Here is a 26,215-nt window from a genome sequence, read left to right on the forward strand (position 1 = left end):
GGCTTTTTGCATTTTATTTCAATGTGTGGCATAGAAATATATATTTTCCAGTACACTTGGAATCTTTCTTCAAAATTGAAAGGAACATGAGTTCATTCCAAGATTTCTAGACTTCTACCCACTTCCTGTTACTGATATACTAGCAAATATGACAGTGGCAATTTATGGTTTGTTTTTAAAAATGGAGACATAGAAAACTGAGATGAATTCTTCATTCCGTATTTGAAGAAAAAACCCACATCATTATAAAATACAGTGGAAGCCATCGACCATCACCTAACCTTTAAATGTCATGGCCCCCAATCCAGACATCCTTCGACATGGCAGCTATCTATGTAAAACATCCTCAATACATTTGATGACTCACATTGAACAGATATCTCTGCCAATCACAATAAAACAGGTCACCCTTTCAGACTCAGAGGTGAGCTTTTTGCCAGTGGACTGAAATAACATTCAGATCATCTGGTTTTGCATGTAAATGCACACAGTTAAAGTTGATTTCTTATTGGTAAATTTCTTCAAGTCACAGGGTTTTATTGGTACAGTTTACTCAGTGGAGGCTTGCCATTGCCTTCCTCTGAGAAAGTGTGTATTACCAAGGTCACCATGGCTGAGCAAGCCATTGGATCCTGGCCTGCCACATGGGTTTTGGATCATTACTTCAAAGCAAATCTCATTCCTTTTAATTAAATCAATTTGTTGCCAATATTAATACTTTAGTCTATTAATACATTGGATAATGAATGAGACATTAATTTAATTCAACCTCAAAACTACAAAGCAAGTTGAGAGTATACATGATTAAATCCGTAACACCAACACCATTAAAGAGAAAAACAAATCTTAAATCTCAGTTTTATTAAAAGCAGAAGGAAATAAAACAACCTCTGCTAAGCTCCTGAAAAATAACAGTGAGAGCACCTGGGAAATCGGCCTGGACATTCCCGCTTTATGGAGCCACAACTGAAAGACCCTGTCTAATTTCTGAAGGAGGACCGCAAAAACAATCCATTTGTGTTTGATCTTAGCACACAAATAAAATTTTATGGACAAGACAGTCCCAAAAAAAATTTGCTCAAGGTCCAGATGCCTTATGATTACTTATCCAGAAGTTTAGAAAGCATGTTGTATCAACATATGAAGTAAACATGCCAGTTCTGTCCCCCAATGTCTCCAGTTTCATTATTCTCAGAGGAACAAAGTTTCCATTTCACACAAGGCACTGTATGTGATTAGAAAGCCTGTATTTTAAAAAAAAAGGTTTATGGTATCATGGTGAGACTCCATACATATGGAATGGGACTATTGTGCTTTCCTGTTTGGGCATGAGTTTACCCATTTGCTGTAAGCATGAGGAGGGATTCATTGACATTTTAATGATACAGCAACTTCAGTGAAATAATTGCTGAATGAAACTAGTATATTGATAGATATGCATTTACATATTGCCATTTTTGTTGTTTTTCTGATTGTTGACAAATGGGCTCTTGTGCCACACCCAAAATTACAACCATCTGTGCATAAACAGAAAATGTAGTATAAAACAGTTTTTACATAGAAAACATGTATATTAGAACCATTTATGTTACATTCATAAAGACCTTAATAGACTTCTAGTTCTAGAAAGATAATTTTTCTATTTTTATTAAGGTAAAAGGTCATATTGCACAAAATCTCAATGAGATGATTTATACACAGAAATCATATACATAGTGCATCAACAACTTGGATAATCTTCTTGAAGTTTTTCCCAGTTTCCTGTGGATTCAGACAACTGCTCCACCTAAAATGACATTGATTTTAAAGTACAGAAATGAATTATTAAATGTACCCAACAAAAGTACTTTAGACTTCTATCAAAATTTCACTTGGGTGTAGACAGATACAGTAGAGTCTCACTTATCCAACACTCGCTTATCCAATGTTCTGGATTATCCAACGCATTTTTGTAGTCAATGTTTTTAATACATCATGATATTTTGTTGCTAAATTCGTAAATACAGTAATTACTACATAGCATTACTGTGTATTGAACTACTTTTTCTGTCAAATTTGTTTTATAACATCATGTTTTGGTGCTTAACTTATTAAATCATAACCTAATTTGATGTTTAATAGGCTTTTCCTTAATGCCTCCTTATTATCCAACATATTCACTTATCCAACATTCTGCTGGCCCGTTTACGTTGGATAAGCGAGACTATACTGTACTAAATAGTGTGGGAAAAGTACCATCCTCCAACTGTTGTTAGATTGCAATTTCCAGCATTCCTCACTATTGGCAATGCAGACCAGAGTGAATGAGAGTTGATCCAACAACATCTGGAGAGCTGTATCTTCTCATCACTTTCTTGGAGAATGAGCTCCACTGAACACAATGAGAATTGCTTCCAAGTAGATTTGAATGAAATTATACTGGAAGCCCTGACCCTCGATTTTCTTTCTTCCTGCTGTCCCAGGCTAAGCAACACAGAAAAGGAATAATCTATACCATTTGTAATGCATACTTTATTTTCTGGGTAAATATTCCTTAAGCAGATGGTAAAGCAGTTCAAACTGGCTTCTATTTACTAACTTTACCACAAGCATGGCCTATTTTTCCCCCAAACCTGACAAAATAGGCTTCTTGAGGAACTCATTTCTCTCTTCCTTCAAAGAGAGCAATTAGCATCACAATGGATAAAAACATATTTGAGATTTCAAAGGGGAGAGTGCTTTGCATTCTCAAATAAAAAACCAAATTTTATTGCCCTATTTTATTTATTGCCTCCTTTGTTAGGAGCAGATCTAAAGCCATTAAGTGTATGGCCTGGTGAGCAATTGATAGTCAATAAATATTGGTATGAGAGTTGGAGTAGGACTGGAGACAAGGGTTTAACTTTCCACTTGACCAGAGAAATTCATTGGCAAGTCACTCTTTCATGATGGGAAAGCTCCCCATGTTAAGAAAGCCCCATGGTCCTTGCGATAAGTTGGAAATTACTTGAAGGCACACCACCACCACCACCACCACAACAGCCTTCCTTTCAAATAATTGAAAGAAAAACAAAATAGTATTTCTCCATGAATGCTGCTTTTAATTAAAGTTGTTACTACTACTGCTATATTTAGCCTTCTGGGACATGCTTAGTAAGATATCACCATACAGACTTCAGAACTTATTTTATGGTAACTAGGCACCTCCTCCTTGTACAACCTAAACTGGTTAATCCTGTCAACCTGTATACCTGGAAGCAAATGCAGTTGAATTCAATGGTACTTATCAGATAAATGGATAGAGCCTGGCAACCTAAATTACTTGGTACCCTGTTTGGAAGTTTTGTTGTAGGCCACTTCATCCAGTGAAAACAATTTTTAAAAGTTCATTTCCTTTCAAAGTCATAATAACTAGTTATATAAAATTTATTACAGTGAGTCTTACCTCTTGGTTTAAAACAGTATCGCTTCTGCTTGTAAGAAGTATAGCCAGCTAGTGCCCCAACAGCTAATAATACCACAACAGCCACAACTGGGGATGTAATCTGAGCTGTTGAACTAGCATCAACTGTGGTGAGAATAAAAAAGCAACATTTTTTAGAAATATGTATAGTAATCCCGTTTATTTATGAGCTTGTTATATGAAGTTTCATTTATACACAAAGGTCTCTGAATACCATAGACTTGTTTTGGAGGACCTAGAAAACGTCTAGAGAACTGTTCTTTTGAGACCTCCAGCTGATTCTATGGTCAACAGTTAACAGAGCTGGTTCTCCAGATGTGTTTTGTCACTTTGGCCCTTGTTTACTAGAGTATATTGCAAATATGTCAACATTTTGAAACTGGAACAAATTTGGATTCCTCCTAGAGGTTTTGATAGCTAGGTAGGCAGACGGTCAGACAGACAATCTCATGAAAAAAAAAGGCAATTCTTAAGAGCAAAGGAGAGACTGATTTAAGGGGCCAGATTTAGATGGTTGCTCAAGCATGATTAAATGCAAACGGCTTAAGATATGTCAAGTTCAGTCATTCTCTTCTTTGCCTATATTGAATTCTATTGAAATCACTTGGCATAATCAGAAAAAAGTAAAGACCTAACATTAATTAATTTTAACCATATGATGGAACCAAATAATCACATTACACACCCATATTTAAGAAAAATGTTTTTAAGCTGTCCAATGGAGTGAAACCAGTTTCACGTACAACAATCTAGATTATGCTCTGCATCCAAACCAGGATGCCTCAGCATATTCCTTACCCATTACTCCATTTCCAGCTGCTATTTGCACTCAGAAATGTAGATTACATACACACTGCAACTGTAGAAGCCAATGGAGGCTGGCCTGCATTTGGCTTTTGGGTTAGAGTAAATACCACATTCCAGGTGGGGTCCAGGTCACACTTTAAAAGGTATGAATATTGCAAAGTGCAGTTTTGTCCATAATATTATGTAAAATGAAAGCTCTGTACCAGACTTACCATTATTTCCACCTTGATCTGAAACATGTGGTCGCTCGCCTGAAACAGAAGCAATGACATGATTTTCCCCCAGGAAAATGTATAACTGTTTTGATGCTATTGTTAGTTTAATTCTATGTTTTATTTGTGTGTGATATGAAATTTAAAGCTCTTTTTTTACATTTGAAAGTTATCTTAAATACTGGATTCAGAAAAGCCTAGTTATAAGTATTATTATCATCATCATCCTCACATAGAGATATATATGACACTATTTGCTTAAAGGACAAATAGTTCAAATTACAGAATAATAGAATACTTACAAAATAAATGTTTATTTCTAACGTAATTGATAAATAAAAATGATGTTCGTACAGTACTATCAGATTAATAGCTATGTTTTTGTATAGGCTATGAAATAATTGCAGCTACAACAAAGTTTGGTACAGCTTCTCCCTTCTGGCTCAAGAGGTGGGAAGAAACTTAACTTATCATGACACAATATACTGAACAATATAATTAATTTGAAATGTTTGGACCAGACTAACGTAACCAACAACAAGAGATAACATCCCAAAACAAAACAAAACCCCAAAGAACCTTGGGCACCCATGCTATATGAGACTTTAGATTACAAAGCAAAAGATGCTACAAAGCAGAAGAGGTCTCTAGAGCAAACAGAAGACACCTAATCCTGATCAAGACCCTTGCATCCTTGTAGCTCCAAACTGGATCATTGCCCCTCTTTCATCCACCTGCAGTGTGTGGTGCCAAAGGTATGGAGTGTTGCCAAATAAAAATTTAAATTAACCAAAGACCATTAGTCTAACAGAATAAAGTAAAATATGAAAATGCAGTTACTTCACCAAATTACAGTTAATGACTATCAACCCATTTTAGATGTAAGAAATAGGGAATGAAACTTATTCATGCTTTTCCTTTTTTCCTCACATTTGCTTAATCATGTTTGCAGGCTATTAAATGGAGCAGAACCCATTCCTTTTTCATTGACTGAATTGCCAGTACAAAAGTAATAAAATCAAATATGACCCATTAGTAGGGTCATTTCTGCTACTTTTATTTACAATTCTCTTTACCACACTAATTTGCACTCCCTCCAGCAACCTCTCAAACAAGTTTGGGATATTGAAGGGGGGGGGGGGGGGAGGAAATCAGAAAAGATGCCTCTCCATTGCTTGGATTTATTGCAGTCTTGGTTGAAACAATCTTCTATGAAAATAAAGAATACATTTAATAAAGAATATAAAGAAAATAAAGACTACTTTATCCTCTAAGGCAGAAATGGCCAACTTGAGCTATAGGAATTTTTTTGAACGTTAACAACCATAGGAGTTATGGGTCAAAAGAGGGCTATCTAAAAGATGACATCATGTTGAAAACACAGAAAGGCACTTAAGACTAGTTGAAAGAACCTGAAAAACTATTCCATACCTGCTGGTGGTAGAGGTTTCCCATCATTGAGATCCAAGTCGTTAAAAGCATCTAAAAAGATGGAAATGTGACATTACTCTCCAAGTTTCAAAGACTATCTTTTAAGCACTCATGAAAAAGCCAGGGTTTTTTGCAGACAATTTTCTGCTTCATTTCCAAAAGATGAAATCTGTCTAACTATGACGTGACCAGATAACATCTGTTCAAATGTAAGTCAATCCTCATTTTCCCTTTCTAGAAAAAAGCCTGTAAGGGCTTAGCAGTATTTTAAAAATGAATAAGTTACCATGTTTCTAAATAGAACTCCCCAGATAAAATCTCTTGAACTACCGGTATTTCTATCTATAAAATATTGTTTTAAAACTTGGATTGCTTCTCTCAAGGTGTGTCAGCAATACTGAGCTAAATGGACCAAAGATCTAACTTGGTATAAGGCATTTGTGTATTATATGTATGTGTATTATGTGGCCAGGGTGCTTCACACTTTTGCAAACACATAGTTCCCTATCTGCAGCATGTTACTATATGGCTTTCTTCCTCCGCCATGCTACCATCAGACTTAAGAGTCCATAGTGTGAAACCTAGCAATGGAAAAATTGAATTTAGGCCTTGAACTAGTAGACAAAGTAAGAGCTAAGCAGCCCCTGCCAAGCACTATTCTAAACCTGCTTTTCCTTTTAAGAAATCAACCATAGTCGGTATCCTACTGGAGCATAAGACTGACATAACACTATTTCCATGAGTGTTTGTAGATTCCCCACACTCTTGAACCTCCTTGCATGAACCACTGAGTTGACATGCCAATTGGGCAAAAGCTAGGCACCTGAGCACACTGTTCTGTTCCTTATCCTCAAACTGCTGCTGGATTCAGGCACTACCTACAACACTGACTGGATGCAATCATTTCCCTATCTACTCAAACTCATGCAACTGTGCAATGAGATTTTTCATGTTGGTTGAAGGTTTCAGTCACCATCCACCATTTCCAATGTATGCTCCACCTACTGAGGTAAGGAAAAACATACACAGGTAATACAAGAATGACATAAAATTGCAGGATGCCCCCCCCACACACACACACACAAAATAGTGTCTAGTATAGAGCTGTCTTGCTAAAGCTGATCACATTTAGAGAAAACAACAGGAATGGTCCACCTTGGCACATCCTCTGTGTACCATGCATGGTTTGTAAAATTAGGTCACAGAAACCCCAATCCATCAGAAAATATAAAATATATAAATAGTTATATAAATAATTCAATAACAAAATAGGTCAGTATGCATAGAGCTCTATGCCTGCAGGTTAACCATACAGAATTTGAGACTGACACATGGGCATTATGGGTAGGTGGGGAACACAAAGGATTGTCAGACCATGCTGTTGGAGATGCTCTAAAGATCCACAGTTCTGTGTGCCTCACCCCACATCACACCATAAATGCATAAAGACATCTAAACTCAGATACACAAACAAGTAAATCCCAATTACTCAGATTTAAACCAGAGATTGAGTATTCTTTATCTGAAATTCCAAAATCCAAAATTGTTTACCAGGGAATCTGAGATAGTGACATTTTTGCATTATGATTGCTCAATAAACACAGAGTTTGTTTCATGCACAAAAGTATTAAATATATTGTATAAATTACCTTCTAGCTCTGTGCACAAGGTGCATATGAAACATAAATGTCATGTTTAGACTTCAGTGTGTTTCCAAGATAGCCATATGTGTATAGACACACATACACACACACACACACACACACACAAATATACAGGCATTCCACGGTCTAAGAAAAATCTAAAATCCAAAACTCCCAGGTATTTTGGATAAGGCATCCTCAAGATGTATTAGTTTAGATTTGGCTTATATTAATTTAAGTGATATTAGCCCTCCTGGCATAAACTAATTCAAGACGACTGATTTCTAAATTTACATCAAACTTCTTTTAAAGGAAATACTCACGACCACCAATGCTGCCATGACCACCACTGTTACTGCTACCGCTGCTGCCACCGGCGCTGCTGCCGCCACCTCCAGCACTGCCCCCTCCACCACCAAGGGCATCCTCTAGATGAAAATCTGAATCTAGAACATATGAAGCATGTGGCAAATGTATGACTATTGTGAAGTGAGACCAATGTTTTCAACATCAACTACAAATAATTTTTAAAATTAGTATGAGAAATTAACATTAAATTGCAACAGTCAGCATATCTTAATGCCCAAATGACCTACCATACTGTTTCATATTAATCATACTAAAACGTGTGATACTATGACAACACTGGGTAATATATTCTGGAATTGCGCTGTTCTTGTCAGATGTTTAAGGTACTTTTTAATAGGGAGATAAACAACAATAGAGGGGGAAAACCCATCAACAGTTTAGAAGTGGAAGTTTAAAATATGCTAATGAGATTTTTTTTCATTAAAAAAGGTATGACCTAAACATTCCTACAAACTTTTGGAAAAAGAGGACGAGGACCTTAAAATATTACCCCAAATAGCTGATAACAGCACGATTAAACAAAATAAAAATCTAATTTTTATATTTTAGCTATGAAAATCATTCTTACCATCATTTCCATGACCACCATGCGGTCTAAGATCAGGGTAGAGCTTAGGTCTAGAGTTTCCACCTGTTTGTGATAAATATTTTCAGAAATACAGTACATTGATGAGCAGAAGTAAAAATAGAAATCCAAATGAACACATATGTTATAAATCTTTAAGTGGAAAAAAATCATACCATCACTTCCCTGGCCACCTCCATGCGGTCGAAGGTCAGGATATAGACTGGGCCTGGGGTTGCCACCTATTGATTATAAGCATTTCCAAATATGATAGTCATCAAGTTTTTTTCTTTAACAAAGAAATATAGAAATATAAATGAAATATAGAAATATAAATGTAGTTTGAAAGCTACATTTATAGCTCCATTAGTAACTTTGGATCTTGCATACACGCATAAGCATGGTGCCTTCAGTCATTCATACTCAAATATAATCTGATACTCACCCACTGGTGGTCTTTTGGTAGCTGGATTAGGCCGCTTGGTAACTAAACCAGATAAATCAAAGTCAGTCTATGTATAACTTATCAAAAGAAAACTTCCCACAATGTAACTAAATATCAAATAACTAAAGTTTTTATTAACATCTCTGACTTGCAATTAGATCCACAGTTACCAAGGAATAAGCCCTTTTGAACTTAAGTATGCATATAAATGCACTGAAGAACATGTATGGAGAATTCAGGTGGCTTTCCCCAGTTTCCATTTTGTGTAATTTTTAATTACGGTAGGTAATTATTAGTGTTGGGTAGCTGTGAGCTGAAACGCGCCATTCAAAACATGATTCTGTTGTGAAAAATATCAATAATTGTTTTAAAAAATGACTCTGCATATGTCAGAACCAGGAAGCTCTCGGAATAAAAGCACGCTCACAAAGGCAAATCCTTGGATACAGTTTTATTTTCCTTCTTGCTACTGGCAATAGAAAGACAGCTCTGAACAATTCCCACCAATTTCAGTGTATATCATTCTGGTAACCCATGATCCATCCCACTAACTACATTCTACTAGCTACATTCCAATACCACCAACAACCTACAGTTTCTATTTCCCCCAATCCAGATGAGTTTTATCTCAGATGCACTCCCAGCCTCCCCCTCTCAACAGCCATGACATGGGGTGGACGGAGCAGCTCATCCCAAGCTGGTACGGACAGATCCTGACAGCACATTTGAAAAAAGGCTGTGTATTTAAAATTATGTTTAGGGTTTTTAGGCAGTGCCGGATTTGCCACTGTGCTTAGGGGTACTTAAGAACAGGGCCATGTGGCCGGGGGGCCCATCTTCCTGTCTCCAATTTTTGTGTGTGATGGATTTTGCTTATGTGGTGCAATTTTAAATTTGAAGGCATTCCAGACATAATGATAGAGCTGACAGTCTATGGGAGTTTGCCACAAAGCAGACAGTGTAGGCCTACCGGGCTTACCTTCTTCAGGACCCAAGGAAGGAAGGGGCCCCATAACTTCACTAGCACATGGCCTCATTTGTCCTGAGTCTGACACTGTTCTTAGGCCAAGGTTCAGCTGTGCACACCCTTGCATTTTTCTCTTGAACTGTATTCTCAGAGCTTCTAAAGCAATAATCTCCATCCTTCTGCCCTCCAGATATGATGAATTACACCTACCATAAGCATATATATTCCAGCATATCAGACTAAAAACAATTTGTGGTCAGAGTATATCTGTGGCTGAAGTCTGCTTAAAAACCTCCTGAAAAAGAGACTCCACCACACTCCGGGGCAACATATTCCACTATCCGTCAGAAAGCCCTTCCTAATATTCATGTAGAATCCCTTTTGCTGCAATTTGAATCAATTGCTCAGTGTCCTAGGGTTCATCTACACTCTGGAATTAATGCAGTTTGACAATACTTTATCTTCTGTGCCTCAGTGTTATAGAATCATGGGAGCTGTAGTTTGATGAGGCACTAGCAGTCTTTGACAGGCTAAAATTTGATCAAAATACAGCTCATGATTCCATATTATTGACCTGTAGAGTTAAAGTGGTGTCAAACTGCATTAATTCCGGAGTGTATATGCACCCTTTGTCTCTAAAGCCTGCTACATGTTCAATATGGCATACTTTCCAATATTTAAACATGACTATTATGTCCCTTTTGGTCACAGCCTGAAGAATAAAATCTCTAACCAGTCAAAATAAACATGTTGCATCATATCTTTTTGTTTCTTTTCAATTTCAGTATTTGTTTTCTTCTTTTAATCTCATTACTTCAGCACAAAGCTTGTGCCTGAAGCTTTGCATAAAAAAGAATACTATATTTAATTTTTTACCAACACACTTACCTGTCATCCCAAGAGCATCAGATAAATCAAAATCATCATATCCTATAAAAAAAACACAAACATAAAATCAAGGATTTAAAAAGAATTTGCATGCTTTCATCATGTGATAACTGAACTGATTTACTTATCATACAGTCCACATGGTGGTGCTGCTAACAGGCCTTATGTGGTCCATGCAGACAAGCTGTAATGTCTGCATAAACTTATTATATGTTTCACTGCATATGTTTCACATGGAGAAACTTCTCTCCATATTTATCCATTACTGAGAATGTCCAAGAGTGAGTTGGAGATTCTATGTGTGATGCCATAAGACAGCTTATCAAAAACTTGGAAAATATTGTTGATGATGATGTTACCTCCAGAATCCTCATCACTTTGTACCAAGTTGTATTTACCAAAGTTTGAGAAATTTACTTTCTCTTTGTACTGCAACTCTCAGAAACTCTCCCATACATTGCATGATACAAGGTGATGCATGGAGAATCTATCACAGGAAAGATGTTCTTTGTAATACTGTCTTGATGGGAAAATGCACAATAGTCTGAAGTGTAAGGTTTGCTAATGAAATCATTCCACTATAAGAATCAACAGGAGTAATGCTTTTGAAAGCCTGCTAAATGTTTCTTTGTATTGGCCGTGAGGTAGCCTAAATGCTGCAGTCAGCTCACCAATGAAGAGATAGACACTTAAAAAAAGAACTTTCCCCAAAAGCAAAGTGCTGGCTGTTGAACTGCATTGCATCGTGTCAGATCACTAAAATCTGGAGGAAAGCAAGAGTCAAAGTCATTTTGAAACCAGACAAAGACCGTAATGATCCAAAAAGCTATAGACCAATCTCCTTGTTGTGCCATCTTTATAAAGTTCTGGAAAGACTTATTCTGCATAGAATTATGGAAAAAATAAACACATGCCATCACTGCTCAAGCAGGGAGCTTTGAAATTGGTTTAACAGAAGCTCTCTGAAGCTTTAGGTGCTCTTACTGCCTATTACAGGGAAAACGAGCTGATTCCTAATCTGTCTAAAACACAGACATGTGCGTTTCATCTTAAGAACAGACAAGCATCTCAAGCTCTGAGGATTACCTGGGAAGGGATCCCACTGGAACATTGCAGCACACCAAAATACCTGGGAGTTACTCTGGTCCATGCTCTGACTTACAAGAAGCACTGTTTGATTATCAAAAGTGGGTGTTAGAAATAATACCATATGAAAGCTGACTGGCACAATCTGGGAATTACAACCAGATACAGTGAAGACATCTGCCCTTGCACTTTGCTACTCTGCCACTGAATATGCATGCCCAGTGTGGAACACATCTCACCACATTAAAACAGTGGATGTGGCTCTTAGTGAGACATGCCACATTATCACAGGATGTCTATGCCCTACATCACTGGAGAAATTATATTGTTTAGCCATTACTGCACCATCTGATATGAATTGGGAAGTAGCAGCCAGTAATGAAAGGACTACGGCATTGACATCTCTGGCTTATCCTCTGTTCAGATATCAGTCAGCATGTCAATGTCTTAAATCAAGAAATAGCTTTCTAAGATCTACAGGGATAATCGCAGGAACACTTCAGGAAGAGAGAGTCCAAAAGTGGCAAATGTTGTAGTCCATCCTTTGATTGTGCCTGTACCTGATCTTACTGGGGATTCTGGGCCTGTTAGGCAACCTGATGATGACACTGGGGATTCTGGGCCTGCAGACCAGCAGGAGAATCATGAGTACGAGAGCTCTCTATCCCAAGGAGGCCACATCCCAGAAAGGCAGTTCCCTATAGATGCAAGGTCAGAAACAGAGCTGAGCTCAGAGGAGGAAAATACATGTCCAGGTGGATGAGCTAATGAGCAGCAGTTAGACAGGAGATTTATGTTCCATCAACATAGAGCTTCTCAATAGAGAGTACAAAGATCAAGTCCCTTATTAGCCAAAAAGCCCTTATCAGCCACTCAAGAGAAACAGCACGATTTTCTGTCTATATTCGAGACACCAGCAGATCATTTCCTCAGTTTAGGTAACACTGATGTTAGAGAATAGAACTCCTGCCAAGTCAAGTTTTCCAAGGCATTTCTAGTTTCAGGTTTCCTTGTGTTCATGTTTCAAGTTTCTAAAGACTGTTCCTGTAGTGCATGCTTCGGATTTATCCTGCTTTTGTATTCCTGGTTTTTGATGCATATCATGTACTCTGAGCTCTGAGGCTTATTCCTGTTTTTTGGACTTTGTTTTTTACACTGTTTTGCTGAATTGCTTCATATATATATATATATATATATATATATATATATATATATATTCTTCAATAAACTTCTTTGCTATTTTACTTTGGACTGGATTGTGTGTTAAGTACAGAGGTGAATCCCAGCCTTGGAGTGCAACAGCAAATTAAAACCCAGAATCTCAATCAGTGGCTGATACTGGGTGAGAAACTCCCTCCTGGGTACACAAAAGACTGGGAGACTTGGAAGGCACTGAACAGGCTGTGCTCTGGTACCACGAGATGCAGAGCTAATCTTAAGAAATGGGGATACAAAGTGGAGTCCATGACATGCAAGTGTGGAGAAGAGCAAACCACAGACCACTTACTAAAATGCAGCCTGAGCCCTGCCACATGCACAATGCAAGACCTTCTTACAGCCACACCAGAGGCACTCAAAATGGCCAGCTTCTGATCAAAGGAAATGTAGTATAATGCCAAGTTTTAACTTTGTTTGTGTTTTTATAACTTTATTCTCAATTGGCTTCTGACACAATAAATAAATCAAATAAACTATCCTGCCAAGAGTTTTCTCTAGCTACATTGTTGCAATCTTCCCTGAACTGATTTCCCTCTCCTCCCAAAATGGTAGAGCCATCTGTGTGTAACTGTCCAATACCCTGTTTCCCTGAAAATAAGACATCCCCAGAAAATAAGACCTAGTAGAGATTTTGCTGAATTGCTAAATATAAGGCCTCCCCCGAAAGTAAGACCTAGTAAAGTTTTTGTTTAGAAGCATGCAGGATCGGTAAATGTACATTCCATAGATTGTTGTACATGGAAATAAAGGTAGTAACAAGAAATAATAATAATAATATTATAATAACTTTATTCTTGTATCCCACCTCCATCTCCCAGAAGGGACTCAGGGCAGCTGACACAGGGACAAGCCCAACAACAACATAAATTTACATATGAACAGAAATTTAAAACAGTAATTTAAAAACAGTATAGCAATAAAATATAATACAGAAATTCTTGAAAGGATTCAGAGTTTGGTTATGCTGGTTTGTGATGACAACTACTGTACAGTAGATAATAAATTTTCATTTTTTAAAAATTCAACCATAAATGTGAATTCTTCTTTGTGGAAAAATAAGATATCCCCTGAAAATAAGACCTAGTGCCTCTTTGGGAGCAAAAATTAATATAAGACACTGTCTTATTTTCGGGGAAACAGGGTAGTACTTATTTTCATTTTAAATTGAAGAAAAATAATAAGATTAGATTTTTCTCCTCTATTGTTACTTAACTATATCTTTTAGATTAGCAGAACTCAGAATATTGTGATCAAAAGGGGGGAAAATATTGTATCTAAACCCTATTCCACAACCGGTGCCATATGATAGAATTTGGGGCTTCTCACATCCCAACAAGCAATAATTTTCAATGCATCTGTATAGTGTCTGGAAAATTTCTATTGTGTAACTTCAGGTCATTTCAAACTTATGGGGGATCCTAATGCAAAGCTGTTATAGTGTTTTCTTGGCAAGATTTGTTCAGAGAGGGTTTGCTTTCTCTAACTTGCCCAAGGTCACCCAGTGGGTTTCCATGGCCAAGCGGGCTTCAAATTCTGGTACCCAGAGTCATAGTCCAATGCTGAAAACACTTCACTGTGATGAATCACCAACTGAAGTCATCCCTGATTGTATTTCTGGTGTGAAGAAATAGTGGTGATGGCAGTAACCAGCAACCAATAAATTGTGTTTAGCAATACCTTTGAGATTTTTATGACATCTTAAGATACAACAGAAAATGGTGAGCTACATTCTCAGCATGTGGTGCATCCAATCAACACAACCCTTTCTAGGGATGATAAACTGTCACATCACCTCCATACCTATTCTAAGTATTCTGAATTCACCTCAAGGACAGTTGCACTGAATGCTGAGATAAAAAGGAGATGTAAATTGCATGTAAAAGCTTTGAAATACCTAAATTCTAGGAAGCACACTATACAAAAAGCAGCAAGGAAAAATTAAGGACTTGTTGGCAGGCAGTATAAACAAATGGGTAAAAAAATTGTCTGTTTCTCTTTAACAGAGGTGATTTCACTGCATACCTTTGTCCCAATGAGACAAAAAGTTTGATTTGGACAGGGTGAAAAGTATTTCAGTTTAATTTTCTAAAATGGAATTATCCTGAGAATTTGACAAGCTGGTGAAGTTTGTTTTCTGATAGCAAGCTGAGAGGCTGCTGAGAGGAAAAGTCTGAGCAACCAAAGAAGTTGTTGTTATTCTATTCCTCTGGGCCTGTGCTGAATTTTGCACTGAAGTGTCTGCATTTTAAAGAGGGAAATGGGATGCAATCCAATTCAAATACTTCATTGCTAATTTCCCTCTAGACACAGCTGTCTTGCCAGTTTTGCACTGTGATCCCCAGGCAATTCTATGACAAGGTGTGGGTTTTTTATTTAAGTGGGTTTACAGCTGAAGCTGACGGAAAAGCAGCCTTCAAGACGAAGGGCTAAGATATTGGTATGCACTGAAAAGCATACTCACAAACTTCTATCAGGAAAACACTAGAAACCAACATTTAAGGAAGTAAGAAAGTGGGAACTATCATTGTGGAGTGATTTAAATTACATTGTGCATGAATGTAATCATCCCGTCAATTTATTGTGACACTATGGATTTTATAGAGCTTTCTTAGGAAAGGAATACCCGGAATTCATTGATGGTCTCAATCCAGGAATTGACCAAGGATGACCCTGCATAACTTCCAACATCAGAAAGAATCTGGTATATTTGGGGTAATATAGGAAATACCGAGTGGGAGGCACCCAACTGTGCTAAATCCTTGGGGTGATTCCTAACTTCTATAATAGTTTTAGTTGACTTCTCAACCAGGCCAGCCTCACCAGTTGTTCTGCTGTACCCTCCAGAGTAGCCCTCCAGTAATGCTAATTGTTGGTTAATGCCTTAAAAAGGCCTACCCTGTCAGTTGTAATCATTAATTTTAAACTTGCATCTTGTGTTTTAATCTTTGTTCTGTGTGTTTGAATAAATATATTTAGTAGAAATGTGTTTTAATATGTGTATTTTATAGAATGTTTGTAATGATTATGTGTTTTACCGATGTAGTAAAACTACCTCGAACCACTAAGGGAGGCAGGTAAGAAATAATAATAATAATAATAATAATAATAATAATAATAATAATAATAATAATAATAATAATAATAGTAATAATAATTTTAAAAGGTAAAAGTTTTCCCCTGACATTAAGTCTAGTCATGTCCAACTCTGGGGGTTGGTGCTCATCTCCATTTTTAAACCGGAGAGCCAGAGTTTTCCATAGACACCTCCAAGATCATGTGGCTGGCATGACTGCATGGAGCGGCATGACCTTCCCACCTGAGCATTACCTATTGATCTACTCACATTTGCATGTTTTCAAACTGCTAGGTTGGCAAAAGCTGGGGCTAACAGCGGGAGTGCACCCCACTTGCCAGATTCAAACCACCAACCTTTCGATCAGCAAGTTCAAGAGCTCAACAGTTTAACCTGCTGCACCACCATGGGGTTCCTACTACTACTACTACTACTACTACTATGAAAAACATTTAGTCTTAGAGGTACGATTGAGTTCTATGCATCCACTCTTCTTCAAGGAAACTGACACCTAACATCTGGCTCCTATGTTTCTTCGGGATAGTGTGTTGTTGCACATACACGTGAACACCATTTTTAATTGCACAAAGCAGTTGTCCCATTGGAGCTTTCCTATTGAGCCTTCACTGAGCTGATAGTATTCTTTGGGTTTCTTTTCTTTTCAGTGGTGTTCTACAAACCTCAGGATCCTTGCCTCTTCCTTACTGCTGCTTTATTTTGGATCCATGTCTCTTAGCACCCATCCCCTGTCTTCATAATTAGAGGGAGTAGTGTCATCCCTGGACATTTCTTTTCTCTTACATAAGTGAATGGCTTTTCTTCAATGACAGAAGAGATTGAGAGCGAGAGAAAGAAATCAGAACGCCGCAGTGACATAGCCACACTGAGAGCAGAACTTGCTGCCTGACACTGGGCTGTTTATGCCTAATTCATAGGGTGCCCGCAGGAAGAGCTGTCATAACTGAAGCAAAAATATCTTGTAAAACCCCCTTGTTGAGCAGTGCTGAGACCCATTGCTCTGGCCTCTGAGGGAGAGAAATGTGGCCAAGTATTTTTGTTCCAGGGACTGATGATAAGCCCTACCTTCAGACCGATTTCGACCACTGGGATCTTTTGAGGAAAAGAGCAGCCAGGATTTTATGAACTGTCATCCACAACATCCTCCTTTATGATTATAAACCTGAGAGCAGAGGATTGTCAGATTAATGTGTAAGGTACTCTGGGATCTGTTTTGGCTGAAAGCTGTTCTACACAAGCAAATAAACAAATAAATAAAAGGTTATCTCCAGAAGCTTTATGATAGTTGACCCAAGGCTCTGAGGGTCAAAGCACCAGGATTTTCCAACATATTCTTGGAAACTATTCCACTCATTTAGTGCAAAATACCATATTTGTAGTCAGCAGGGTAACTTTTAGTCTCAAATGTACAATTAAAGTCCATGAGTTTTACATGAGACCAATTCCTGGTTGATATAAAACTACCGGAAGTAGTTTGTTGATATGGATCTATACAGTTGCCCAGATGGCCCTCCTTGAGCATGTGACTGGAGAACTGTTATACAAGTGCCTACACTTCAAATTGTGCAACTTCCCTACTGATCTGTGATAGTCAAATCCTATCTCTTCTTACCATAATGATATTTAGTAGGTTGTATGACTGAACATCAGTTCCTAACATTTCAGGATAACCAGGCAACAGATTCAAGGATAGGGCTATACAGATAGGCACAGGCCTGATTGGTTGGAATATACCAGAGGGAAAGATGGTTCTTTCCTTATCCTAATATTATTGCAAAGTACATTAATCTGCATTAAAAGTGTATGTTTTTTTACTTGGGAATGTTAACACTGTAGTTGAGGGTTCATGCCAATATCAGATTGTTTTGATTATGTACTTTCAAACTGATATTGGGAATGATATTACAGGTCTTTTTTTCCTGGAAAGATATGCCAGGATTTCCTTCCTCTAAAACTGAGAGAGGATGACTTATCCCAGGTCATTCAGTGGACATCAATTCTATGGTATTCTGGATCAGGACTGCTGATCTCTCAAGACTACTAATCCAGCACATGGTAGAATTGTAGTTTAATGCCACATTAACTGTCTTGGCCCAATGCTATGGGATTTTGGGACTTTTAGTTTTGTGAGAAATTTACCCCTCTCTGTCAGAAAGCTCAGATGCCACAAGCATACTAAAAAGGGTAAAGGTTTCCCCTTGACATTAGGTCTAGTTGAGTCCGACTTTGGGCAGTGATGCTCATCTGTATTTCTAAGCCAAAGAGCTGGCGTTGTCTGTAAATGCCTCCTGGGTCATGTGGCTGGCATGACTGCCTGGACAACAACTCCAAAAATTCTATAGGGTGGGGCTTTGGAAATTAAAGTGATGTCAAACCGATATAATTGTGCAGTACGGATGGTCTCCAAGTCTACCTCCTCATATGTAGACATAGATGGCACTATACAAAATCCCAGAATACTTGTAAAGTATCTATACAAACACACGATAGTCTATGTACAAAGAAAATGTGTCCACATAACATATATTATTAAAGTTCCCCATACAAAGCTCAATTTGGCCGTACCAGACAAAATGAAAACTCCCGAAGAAGGGGATTTTCTCCCTAAAACAGGGTACAAAAATACCCGGGACCCCTGTAGACTTGGGACTTTATTTGGACTTTATTTTTGAAGACTTTTTTGAGAGCGGTGCTCCATCATTATTTTCTTCATTCCAGTATACAGCAACACGACCAACCATCTGTTTAAATTGTTTGGAAGATATTTTCATTGACTATGTATCCCTGAAGCCTATATACATTGGAACCAATATCAGACTTGAATAACTTTTGTGTTAGAGCTGTTGCTCCTTTTCATTTTGTCTGGTACGGCCAAATTGAGCTTTGTACGGGGAACTTTAATAATATATGTTATGTGGACACATTTTCTTTGTACATAGACTATCGTGTGTTTGTATAGACATAGATGCCACACCATAGTATCTCTACACATATCAGATTATCATTGCTAAGGAAGATTTGGCTGACAAATAGCACAAGTCTTTGCATAAAGAGGTGCATCATACCATGATAGCAATACACAACCCTCTCTCCCTTTTCATAAAAGATAGGGATATCAATGGCAATTGGCCAGGTAATTGGCATTCTGATGTTAGCAAGAGGTAGGTAGAATGGATGGGAGAGTGCTCAGGTATCCTACTTCTCTACCACTGAGCTACTGACCAAAAGGTTGGCAGTTCGAATCCAGGGAGCAGGGAGAGCTCCCGCTGTTAGCCCCAGCTTCTGCCAACATAGCAGTTCGAAAACATGCAAATGTGAGTAGATCAATAGGTACCGCTTTGGCAGGAAGGTAACGGCACTCCATGCAGTCATGCCAGTCACATGATCTTGGAGGTCTCTACGGACAACACTGACTCTTCGGCTTAGAAATTGAGATGAGCACCAACCCCCAGAGTCGGAAGCAACTAGACTTAATATCAGGAGGAAACCTTTACTTTTACCTTAGAATAGAATACAGGAATACATATCGTAATTAACTACAGGAATATATACTGTAATTTATTCCCGTTCACTATGGGGTGCAACCATTATGGAAAGGCAGGTAAGCCAGTTTTTTAAAAGAAATACAAATGGAGATGGCTGAGTCTGGGGCTTTCCCTGCTTTTTCCTGCCTCCTCAGAAGCAAGAGAGGGAGAGCCCCAGACACATCCAACTCCCTTTGTATTTCTTTTTAATAACTAGCTTACTTCCAAGGTGGAGAGTGAGTCTGGGATGCTCCCTCTCTTACTTCCAAGGAGGAAGGAGGGAGAAGATCCAGCCAGTCCCATTTGTATGTATTTTTAAAAAGTCTTACCTTTAAGAAGGAGGCTGGGTCTGAAGCTTTCTCTTCTTCCTCCTGCCACTTCAGAAGTAAGAGAGGGAGAGCCCCAGATCCAGAATCCTCCTCAGAGGCAAGAGTTTTCAAAAAGGAAATACAAAGGGAGCTAGTTGGGTCTGGGGCTTTCCCTCTCTTACTTCTGAGGAGGAGGAAGGGAGATCCCCAGACCCAGCCGCCTCCTCAGATGTAAGACAGTTTTTAAAAAGAAATGCAAAGGGAACTGGTTAAGTCTGGGGCTTTTCCTCTCTTACTTCTGAGGAGGGAGGAGGGAGAGTCCAGACAAAGCCAACTTTAATGCACATGAAGAAAGGAAAAATACCAATTTTGGGGGGCCAAAAAGTGAGGTGTGACGATTATGTGGTGAATTACGGTAGTCCTGTAGTGTGATCCAGCATGCATTTTCATGTATTCTTTGTATCCAAGCGTCCATCAAAATAAGAGTTTTACTAGACTTTCCCCAGCCTCTGAAGTCACTGAAGTTATCAAGTGAATCATCAAATTCATGTCACTGAACTTTCATTAAAAGGAAGAAAAAAGTTGAAGAATGTGTTTTGATCCACCCAAATGAGAATGCCCTAATTTTATAAGCTGCCATGTTATATATGCAAATCTGAATAACTACTAGGGTTGACATTTGTTGATTAAATCAGTTGACTGGTGCCATCATCATGCAAATCAAACCTTGATCATACAAGTGATATGGATTTAATACATATTGTGCTCCAAGCTAGCTGAGGTCAATAAGGAAATGGTCAGTTTATTTGGAGGATCTTAAGCTTGTCTTGTGGGCTAATGGACCAAGCATTGTTGGAATCAATACCACAGCTCAAACTTGTCTCACGACCTAATTAGATGGGTTTTGTATGCATATGTAAATTCAAGTGGAGATCCTACATTGACAACTTGAAGTGCACCTACACTGTAAAATTAATGCAGTTTGATATTACCTTAACTGCCCTGGCTCAATGCTATCCAATCATGGGAGTTGTAGTTCTATGAGTTCTTAAGCCAGTGGTTCTCAACCTGTGGGTCCCTAGATGTTTTGGCCTTCAACTGCCAGAAATTCTAACAGCTGGTAAACTGGCTGTGATTTCTGTGAGTTGTAGACCAAAACACCTTGGGACCCACAGGTTGAGAACCACTGTCTTAAGCCCTCTTTGCCAAACTTCTCTGGTGCCTCATCAAACTACAAACCCCAGGATTCCATAGCATTGAGTTATTTGGTTCAAATCCTGCCTTTCTCTACTATACAGTATAAAAAAACACACACAACCTAAATTTCTGTTTTAAAACATAAGGTATAAGTGAGTTAGAAACAGCATTGAAACACCAGTGAAAGATGCCACAGCATAATAAAATAAAACTACTATGATCCGCATTTTAAAAGATCTGTCACAGTACACTAAGAAAAGGCTTTTTAAAACAGTTGCCAGCATAAAGAGAGCAAAGAGAGAGCCTAATAGACCTCCTGGGAAAGCCTGTGGCATAACCTGTCTCTCCTGTCCTCATCAGACATGGTGATGTGACCAAGAGAAAGTCTTCCCCTGCAAATCTTAGAACATAGGCAGGCTAATATAGGAAGGTAATGTTTTTTCAAAAAGTTTAAACTCAAGCTGTGTAGGGCTTTCAAGCTGTAAGGAAGACTTCTGTTGGTGTAGCTCAAGAAATTGGTGCAGCTGCTACACTATTTTAACTGTGCAAATGCACTTCTGGCCACCATCAAAAACTGGGTATGCAGGTTCAGGGATGAATCCAATAGCACGACCAAGCTACAAATCTGAAATTTCAGGGGAAAGTAATCCATCCAGCACAAACTGAATCCCTATTTCCTGATTAGTCTTTTAACTGACCAGGAGCACCTCTGTCTTGTCTGGATTATGCTTTGATTTGTTTCCCATATCCAGTCAATTACTGGATACAAACACTGGTTTAACACCAAGATTGTTTCCTCGGAGTTAGATGAAAAGGAAAGATAGCATTGAGTATCATGTGTACATTGGTGACAATGAATCCCAAATCTCTGTACAACCTCTCCCAGCAGTTTCATTTATATGTTAACAGAAAACAGGTCAAGGAAGAGCCTTGAGGGACAGCATAGGCCAATGGCCAGGGTGCTGAACAGAAATTTCTCACCACTATCTCCTAGATTTGTTTCTCCAGGAAAGAATGGAGTCACTCTAAAAGAGTGCTCTCAAGAACCACCCCAGAGAGGCTACCATGGTTGATACTTTGGAAAGCTGATAAGAGATTGAGAAGAACTAACAGAACGGATTTCTTCATCTTGTTCCTTGTGTAGGTCATCCACCAAGGTAGACAAAGCTGTCTCTGTCCCATAGCTAGGCTTGAAGACAGATTAAATGGATCAAGATAATCGATATGACAGTGGAGTAATTTGAATTTGAATTTGTTGAAGTTTGATTATCTATGTCATTTTATGCATCCACATTCTTATTTTTGACTATGCTGGGCCTCTAAACAGAGCACTCATTAAGTCTGGAATGTGGACTTTCTAGTTCTGGAAAATATCATACAGGGAGTAGCCTCTTTATGCAGCTCTGAGAATTTGATTCCCACACACAGAGACAACCTTGTATGTGGAATAGCAGGTTTTATAGGATACATATCCTTTGAGATAATTGACACTGTATGGTTTCCTACAATTTTTTGTTAGCTCCCATTTTCCCAACCATGTTGCAGTGAAAGTCAAAAATAAAGTTCTGTCTGGTTCCTTAACTGTGTAAACACAATTTACTTGTTTTTTTTCTTTAGCATGTCAGAAGCTAATTGAGAACATACTGCAAATTGCTTTTAGTGTGAGAAACTCAGCTGTCTTCAAAGATGTTGCCCAGGGGACACCCAGATGTGTTACCATCCTTTGAGGAACTTCTCTCATGTCCCTGTATGGGAAGCTAGAGCTGACAGATGGGAACTCATCCCATCGCATGGATTTGAACTGCCAACTTTAAGGTCAGCAGTTCAGCCAGCATAAGGGTTCAATCCATTGCGCCACTGCGGCTCCTATTTACTTGGGTAATTACCATTCACGGTGTCTTCTTCCCTAACAAATCCTAAATGTTCAGCTCTAATCCTAAATGCTCAGGCTTCAGCAGTATTTGTACATCTAAAACGGGTGTGCCAGTTATGCCCATTCCTTGTAGCATCACATCTGGCTATGGTGACACATGCCTTGATTATATCCTGTTTGGAATATTGTAATGCACCCTGTAGGAGGCTTTGAAAACAGTTTGGAAACTTCAGCAGGCTCAAAATGCTGCAGCTAAACTGCTGTTTATAGGAAGCATATAACACACTTGCTAAAACAGTTTCTGGTCCACTTCTGGGCACAGTTCAAACAGCTTATTTTGACTTATAAAGGCTAATATGATGTAAGTTTTGGGCAATTGGAACCCCTATATTTCTCCATGCAAACCTGCTTAAGTTCCACAATCTTCGTGGGAGGTCCCTCTCTCTCCATCCCACCATCCTCTGAGGCTTGGTTGGCAGGAACATGGGAAAAACTTTCTTGGTAGCTGCTCCTGGGCTTTGGAACTCCCTCTCAAAGGAGGTTCAATCTGCCCCTTCTCTGTTGTCTTTTTCACGAGCAAGCAAAGACCTTGTGTAAACAGGCTTTCAGCCTTTGCTGGCCAGGTTGAAATGATAAGTAACTGGACCTGTTGTTTTCATATGCATGGTATATTTTAAGTGTTTTGATTGTGTTTAATTTTAATTTTTAAAGTGTTTAAATTAAATACTATTTCATATTTTTGAAACCTTTGTCCTGTTTGAACTGTTCTGATTTAGTTTATTTTGTAAGCTATATTGATTCTCATTCAGGAGAAAATAAAATAAATGCTATACATACATATAAATATAGCACATACAAACTGCCCTGCGTTCCGTTGGGGGAAGGGGGGGAGAGCGATCTATAAAGTATTTATTTATTATTTAATACATGCATGAATACATAGATATATGTTGCACAAGTGGCAATGGGAAAACTGTGCCTTGCTGGATTGTATCGCCCAGGATATTAAGAATCTGAATGAATGAAATATGAAAGCCACCGAGATCAATGGTACAAAGATTAATAAAATTAGAGTTTATATAGCAGCTGTGCTTGTTAGTTTTTTAAAAATTGAAAACATCAAAGGTGCACTGACTAGCCTCTTGTTCTTACAGGCAAGAACTACAAACATCAAACAGTTTTTTCCCGTTTTGCCTTATTTGGAAAAGAAAAGAAGATATGTAAATGTACCACATGAAACGCAAGAGATTTTTCAGACTCACTTTACTTTATTGGAAATATGTTTTTGGATTATAGCTTCCAGAATCCTCCTGCCAGCATGGCCAGTCGCCATGTTGCCTGCAGATGCTGGAAATGTAGTCCAAAAAATCCATATTTTCCTAGCACTATTATTTTCTTTTCTATGACAACCTCATCTCTAGCACTTTACATACCAACAGTTATAAAAGTGCTTCAACAGAAAGCTAAATGACATCCATTGAAAACAGTTCTGGCCCAGCTTACCTATCTGAACGTATCTCACTCTATGACCCACCTCGGAGGTTAAGATCATCAGGGGAGGCCCTGCTCTCAGTCCCACCTCCTTCGCAGGTGTGGTTGGCGGGGACAAGAGACAGGGCTTTCTCAGTGGTGGCCCCTTATCTGTAGAACTCCCTCCCCAATGAAATCAGAACATCCCTCTCCAGCCTGTCTTTCAGGAAAAACTTAAGACATGGTTATGGGACCAAGCATTCAAGCACTAACTGTAGCAGTGCAATAACTGAGAATAATTTAAAATGATTGACCAATGAGCTAACTTTGGACTATGATTTTGAACTTGTGTGATTTTAATTGCTGTTTTAATAATGTGTGTTTTAATATTTGGTTGTAATTGTAATTGTTATTTTTGGAATGTGTATGTTTGGCATCGAATTGCTGCCTGTTGTGCTGCCTGAGTCCCCTTCGGGGTGAGAAGAGTGGGATACAAGTATGGGAAATAAATAAATAAATAAACTATAAACAAGAAACATTAAAAGGATGTCATTAAAAACAGTAACTATTAAAATTATCCTATTTACTTGTAGAAAGTAATTAAGATATCTTATTTACTTGTGTTTAATTTTAATAGTAACTGGTTAATTTTGTAAATGGCTAGTGACAATAAAGAGTTCTAGTAGAATGAAAATGTGCCTAACTCTCTCTCGCACACAAAGAAATGAAATTAGGAAGTAGAATTGTGTAAGACTCAGAAAGGTTTCACTTCAGAAATTAAACACCTGAGGTACGGCACCATTAACACATTAGCAAGCTCATGGAATAAGAACACTTCATCTCTCACCACTATTTAAACTGAAAAGAGCCATGTTATCTTCTTACCTGAAACTGAAAGCAGGAGACAACCAGCACCCAAAAGGACAGCTATCAACTTCATCATGGCCTTGTTATGTTCTCCTTTGTCTCTTCTCGCCAGATACTACTGAAGATGTTAAAGAGACCTACAGCTTCAATGATTTTCTTTCTTCTTTTTCAAACTCACTTTGCAGGTCCCTTTTCCCATTCAAATACGAACAATTTCCTCTCTTGCAGATGTTCTAAGTGTCCAAATCACAGGCAAAAGACTGGGAAAGCATCAAAATTCACTCAGAAATATCCTAGATCAACAAGAAGCAGCTGTATTATGCAACACTTACTTATAGGTGCACACACCCTCTTAAATCCATGAACCTATGAATAAGAGGCAGACAGGTTAAGAAATGGGGAAGGCCAACTGTTCATAGCCAGTCAAAAGGCGTGAAGCAACACTTTCCCCAAATTGCCTCCTGTCCCACCGAGAAAGCAATAATTATCACATGATTACACACAGCTAAGGTGTGCCGTAACTACGCTTTATATTCATCGTTAACAAAGCTATGTTTTTCTACTTAAAGATCTCTACTGACATATTGACATTTCTACCTGGAGATCTCTTAACCTCATCTACATTGTTCAATGGTTAATGGGGTCTTCTCTTGTTCGATTTTGGGGAACAAGATCAGTGTCAAATCCTAAACTACACACACACATTACCAGTAAAGAGGTGCCAGAACATGCCTTGCTATCCGCAGCTGTTGTAAAGCAAAAACAAATTGCTTCTCAATTGATTTTTTCCCCCTAATGCAGACCAGAAAGCA

General features: G+C 38.3%; 1 protein-coding gene across 1 annotated transcript; it reads right to left on the bottom strand.

The window, feature by feature from the left end:
• Window positions 1–25,933, bottom strand: LOC103278324 (CD99 antigen). Its single transcript, XM_008107151.3, has 10 exons — window positions 25,422–25,933; window positions 10,770–10,811; window positions 8,915–8,956; window positions 8,646–8,711; window positions 8,473–8,535; window positions 7,859–7,981; window positions 5,893–5,943; window positions 4,462–4,500; window positions 3,425–3,547; window positions 1–1,786 (listed from the first exon to the last, which is right to left on the bottom strand). Exons 1-10 carry the CDS (start codon window positions 25,477–25,479, stop codon window positions 1,770–1,772), a joined length of 624 nt encoding a protein of 207 aa, XP_008105358.1. The 5' UTR covers window positions 25,480–25,933; the 3' UTR covers window positions 1–1,769.
• Window positions 25,934–26,215: the final 282 nt, after the last annotated feature.

This window comes from Anolis carolinensis, chromosome 3 (assembly GCF_035594765.1).
Source record: "Anolis carolinensis isolate JA03-04 chromosome 3, rAnoCar3.1.pri, whole genome shotgun sequence".
Taxonomy (NCBI): Eukaryota; Metazoa; Chordata; class Lepidosauria; order Squamata; family Dactyloidae; genus Anolis; species Anolis carolinensis.